Source organism: Anguilla anguilla, chromosome 11 (genome assembly GCF_013347855.1).
Source record: "Anguilla anguilla isolate fAngAng1 chromosome 11, fAngAng1.pri, whole genome shotgun sequence".
Lineage (NCBI taxonomy): Eukaryota > Metazoa > Chordata > Actinopteri > Anguilliformes > Anguillidae > Anguilla > Anguilla anguilla.
In genome coordinates, this window is record NC_049211.1 from 15,952,413 (window position 1) to 15,958,359 (window position 5,947).

At 39.6% G+C, this 5,947-nt stretch overlaps 1 protein-coding gene across 1 annotated transcript; it reads right to left on the minus strand.

Annotated features, from left to right (window-relative positions):
- Positions 1-315: 315 nt before the first annotated feature.
- LOC118208391 (G2/M phase-specific E3 ubiquitin-protein ligase) lies at positions 316-4,333 on the minus strand. Its single transcript, XM_035383022.1, has 7 exons — positions 4,241-4,333; positions 3,037-3,138; positions 2,514-2,827; positions 2,076-2,257; positions 1,669-1,838; positions 1,269-1,483; positions 316-1,081 (listed from the first exon to the last, which is right to left on the minus strand). Exons 3-7 carry the CDS (start codon positions 2,818-2,820, stop codon positions 846-848), a joined length of 1,110 nt encoding a protein of 369 aa, XP_035238913.1. The 5' UTR covers positions 2,821-2,827; positions 3,037-3,138; positions 4,241-4,333; the 3' UTR covers positions 316-845.
- Between the last annotated feature and the right edge of the window lie 1,614 nt (positions 4,334-5,947).

Genomic DNA, 5,947 nt, shown 5'->3' on the forward strand with positions numbered 1-5,947 from the left:
AAGGGAATGCATGCAGCAACACATTGATCACGTGTTGCATGTGCTACAGAATATAAGACCATTGACAAATGATGGAAACCACGGTATAGAACACTTCCTCTTAGCTTGCAACCTTCTGAATGAAGCAGGTGTGTGACAAAAAAACAAAACAGAATTTGAGTTCTGAATAATCAAGGACCAAGGCTCTTCATGAGGGTATACTGGGATTGATCTAGCCTCACCCTTGACCATATCCACAATTTATAGAGGCATATGCATCTTTAGAGACAAAGTGATCGTGTTGTAGAACCTAATTAACATAAATTGATAAAACACTTGTTTTAACTTGTTTTATTAACTTTTTTTACTTGGAGGACATCCATGTTCCTTGTGGAGATCTTACTGGAAAACAACATGTCAAATTGAAATTTGTACTTCAGAAAATAACCATCTAGATATTTGAGTTATTCAACATTTGTACACATTTGAACATTGATACTAACAATAACAAATATTGAGATTTCACTCAAAGAGAAAGACAAAAAAACATTCTAGGCACACAAACACATGCACACCAATAACTGTACCAATGACAAAATGTTAGTAAATGTTCTGTATTTCTGTGTAGTGACCAAACGTAGTTAAAGTTAAGGAAACAGTTCAATCTCCACAACAGAATGAAAGAAGCTTTAAACTTTAGGCATCTAAATCAACTAGCTAAACCACTCATATATATATATATATATATATATATTAAGCAGCAGTTACACTTTGAAGCTAGTACTGACTACATTTTTTCCTCCAAAATAAAAGTCAGTACTGTATGATTCGCAGACAGCCGTACGGAACAACAACAGAGGAAGGGTCTAGGCCATTCCAAATCCAGAGGAATTTTTTATGCCAAAGTCCATGTCATTTTTGAACTCCTCATATGTGTCCTTGACTGGAACTCTGATAACGTTGTCACTCGTGTTGGCTGTAGGGAATTTGCTGTCTGCGAGAAACTCCACAGATGGTTCAGGAGAGAAGCCCAGAGCTGGAGGAGTCTCACATCCAGTGGCAAAGATAAGGATCTCCTCAAGTGTAACTGCTTGCATATCAACTGGAAGACAGAAATCCACAAAAAGAAAGAATAAGAAAGACAGATGCAAGTGTAAATGACATTGTATTATCATGCATCCCTTGAAAATAAAAAAGTCAGCAAATGTGACCCAAAGAGTGTTAATCTAAGCCTGATTATGCAAAACATATTACAAACATTCCCGAGCAAGTTCATTAATATTCCTTACATTCTGCATCCTGGAGGTAGTCTCTCCAAAATCCCAAAGTTCTGCACTCCCACTCAAACCTGTTGCTCTCCTTTTCTGAGAGGCGACATTTGAAGAGCGATTCCAGGTCAACTGCTGACAATTTCTTTGTAGGTTTAAAAAAAAATGTTTTCATTTTCTGAGGATGTTGCTGAAGAGCTTCTAGAACCCCAAGACTGGCAAGTCCTTCTTTGAATCTTAAAAAGGTCAAACAAAACCCAGCTGAATAACTATCAACATTTACATACATTCATTTCTTTCTTATCAACCAATGTTAGATTCAAGAAATAAAACTGAATAAGGTAGACATGGCTAAAAAAATCTCACATTAACATACTGTAAACAAATAAGAACATTTTCAATGTTGGAGGTGAACTTTTACCTCTCAAAAGGTGTTCTCGTCCTCTGCAAGACATACCAATGCGCCAAATCCTTGGACACATCATCTTTGTTCGACAAAGTAATTCTCTTAGAGCACCCTGACACACTAAGCAAATGCTCTGTCTCTCTCACTGCCTCCATCAACTGAGCTTCATTTTCTGACTCTCTGAGCTAAAACAAAAATGAGTTTGTTTGAATATGGATATTTCATAAGCAGGCTTAACCATTCATTTAGCACAACCTGACAAGGTTATTCTGCAAATTTGCTCTGTGACCAAAATATTTAAATGCATTTTAGCTATATGACATTAGATCATCTAAAGATCATTCAAAGTCTAGATGCAAAGTAAAAGACATTGGAAAACATTAGAGGATATTAATACTACTCAAAATGCAACTTAAAGGTACCTCCTTCAAGGCTGACTGGGTATCCATATCTGCAATGTCCTCAACCGTTACCTCCACTGTCTGTGGGCCCTTAATGAGTGCTTGAACCAGTTTCTCTGAAAGGAAGCATGGCGTTTGTCCACCATGTACAATGGACATTGCCATTAGCTGACCAGCACGATAGTATGCATCTGTTCTGGTTGCTGTGGAAGGAGAAAGAGACATCATAGTATCTTTCTACTGATTTTCAAGATAAATAAAGTGCAGTGTCACATCCTACCCGACACAAGAGAATGCAAACAGTATAGCAGATTACAAAATTGTGAAAATAAAGTAATCATAATGAATATCTTAAAGTTCTCAATTTCTTTTTAAAATTATCGCAAAGATCACATTAGGCTTGCTTAATATGCTCATTTTCTTTTACCAAGGATTTTGATTACAATACACTGATGTCACCTGTCAAGTTGCAACCAAGAAACTTGCTGTTAGATGGCCCCTCAAACATGCCACTTGAATCCTTAAGCTCTTGTAAGCATGAACGGAAAAATTCACGTTTTGGGGCACCAAAATCAACTGCCCCCTCAGACAGACCATCATCATCTGTAAATTTTATATCCAGCCTTTTTTCAGGTGAGAAATTGGGTCTTTCCATTGTCCTGAGGGTGGAATCCCAAACACTTCTTCGGATAATGTTGAATCGGACCACGTGCTCCTCACTTATTTTAGCCCGAAGACCCCCAATAATATCTTCAATTGAGGCCATCCCATCACTGTCAAAAGAATGTACTCATAAAGCAGCCATTTATATATAAAAATACACTTTGAAAGCCTGGCCATGTTGAAACTCCTGTTTAGATGAACATTCACATGTTTCATATCACATATCTTTATTTTATTCTCTAGGTCTTTTCTCCTTTCATTCCATCTAGTGCTGAATTCTACTGCTGACTTTACGTGACCATTTTCAAATAGCCACGACCTTCTGGCACGTCTTGGTACAAATGAGGTGGTTGGATCCGGAAGGAGAATGACCTCCTTGGCAAACAAGTGAGCATCTCTTGGACATTTCTTCTGCTGTCTGCTTAAATGAAATTAAAAAATAAAAACCTTTAGTTTTACGCTGTAAACATTGTACTGTTAAGCAGAGTTACTAGAACTAGAATTACCCCTATGCATCTAGTGCTTCTTCATTACACAGTAAATCACAACAGACAATACAAATTACTGTTCAATTCTTGATCACTGACAACAGACACAGTAATCATTGATCAATTGACACAATTCTTGTTATTACCACGGCTATTAGACTACATTTTTTAAAAGCTTGGTGGGGTTTTGTGCGCACACAGGTAGGGCTGTAACGGTAACCGCAACACTGCAACACCGCGGTGGTGTCAAGAACTCGCGGGTTGATGCCAAATAACCGCACTCCCGCACTTGTCAATTATTTCTATTATTTGTTTTCCACTTCTTTGCTAAATAAAGGTATGTTTCAATCTGCACAATAAACTCTTATTCTAATGAAAACAACGCTTCAACAATAATTTAATTTCCTTCTCAGACATCTCGTTGCATTCTCGCGCTTCTTGAAAGCCACAACAGCTTCAGGGGCTGCACAAGCCACTGCTGGCGGAGCTAGCCGACAGATAGTGGTGGTTGAGACGTTTGCTCGAGTTACTAAGTATGCGTACAGCAGCAATCAACATCAAAGTCCAACAGACTCCGTCACTTGCTTTCTCGTATCAGAAATGGCTCCGTTTCCTATGGTACAGAAGCCTGCTTTCAAGTCCATGCTCCAAAACTTCGACAGTTTGAGATAAATGATTTTTAAAGGAAAAGTTTTGCGCCCCACCAATTTTCCATATTCGTATCGCACTCTAGTCTGAGTTGGCCTGCTTGGGAAGGGCTAAAAACACGAAAACACTTGAAGATGGCTAGCGACAGAGCGCCTGCCATGAGAGTTCCACCAAACATAAGCCCTACCACTCTTAGAGAAAAAAAAATCATTCATGTGTGTGAATGCTTCGCCTTGGTGATATAATCAAGATAACAGTCAAAACACGTTTGAAAACACTGTCATCGCTCATTTTAAACTAAAAGAGGAAACGCATCTAGCTAGCTAACTTAGCCAAGCACCTCAAACACAGACATCGCGAGTTATTCAAAGAGTTTAAGCAGCTCACCTGTAGTCTTTTCGCGGTTTGGAGACGTACCTCAGGTTATAAACAGGAGCAGGGAAAAGTTCGCCTGGTTGAGAACCTTTTGGCGCCCCGACTTGAAAGGTCCTAATGCCAAGAAAATAAGGACCCCTTAATGAAGCCCGAATTATTGCCTCATTCACATTTTAATTATTTAACGTTTTTGTTTGATTATATATATATATATATATATATATACGTATACACTCAGACAGTCACACACACCTGTAAGGCATTTTAATATATTACATTAAGTAACATGTTCAAGATGGTTCCTTACTCTGGGTAATGATGGCAGACTGCATTCGACACCCCAAGATGGGTTGAATTGCCTGTTGAAGTCATTACGCTTATTCTAATTATGTGCACTGACAGCAAAAACCATCTTTCTGCTTTTAGTGGAGGAGAAATTGATTCGTATTTACAGTAGGCAACATCTCAGGCCCTGTCATCCTGCATTTACCTGCCCATTAAGGCCTTTAGTTGCCCTTTCTCACATTGGTCCAACCACTTGAAACAGCTGCAAATGTGATATCACATAATTGCACCTATAATGAGAGAATTGTTCATTCCATTCTCTGCCAAAGCTCAAATTTCTTTGTCTTTCTTTGCATGAGACACAGTATTAGTCAATTTCACCTTTGTGCCACTTGCCTCAGTTTTACTGATTACATCTGATATTCAATTTTTAAAGCAATTATTGCACGTATGAATTGATATATTTCTCTCACTCCATAGGGAGCTGAATTGGAAATGAGTGCCAGTGAACAGTGGCTGAAAAATGCCAGTGTGTGGTTGTAATTACCCGCGGACACAAATACCGTATTACTTGTTCCTAAAGACTCAGCACAGGAGCCACTGTGTCCAGAATAGCAACCAGATTCAGATATCTTTTCTGCCAAGGGAGTGAGATGCTGCTTCTTCACAAGAGTAGCACGCACATGCTAAAAAGGGGTGCTGAAGATGCCTCTGGCCATAGCGAACCGTAAGCCCACTTGACGGGCCTGAAATCACAGTCCAGTCAGTGGCCTCCAGCTGGCACATTAAAACTGTTTCATCTCCTGTCCTCTTGCAGGAGGCACCAGCAGAGAGGTTTTGTGGCACTGACACACACACACACACACACACACGCACACGCACACACACGTGCACACACACCAACACACACACACACACACACACACACATCCACACACACACTGCACCATACCTTCAACCACCATGTCAATTCCAGAAGCGACTGTTTGAAGTTCTGGATGAGAGAGGAGGCTGGAAACCTAGAGCTGAGAAAATTGTACTCTGATTTCTCATAATCCCTTGGTTAAAAATGCACCTCCTTTAGAAATATTATAAATTTCTCATTCTTTAAATTCAGCTGGCCATGTGGTGGTTCTCATGGCATTGGACTTTACATGGACATGGGGCTTAAAAACTGATTTACCTAACAGTTTGTATATAGTATGTTTTCATTTTCCTCATGTAGCGTTTATCAGTACAGCTGATTGTCCAAACCCAGCTGCTGGCTAATCAGGGTCAGCATCTCCATGGGAATTGCTGGAATGTAGGAGTGTGGTTGGGAAGTTCTGGGGACAGTGTTTCCAGCATTATAAGAACCTGGAGTAGCAGTAGGTGCACAATGTGTAGATGATTCAGTCCAGGCTTAACTGAAATGGTGACAGAAACAGTAAGTAG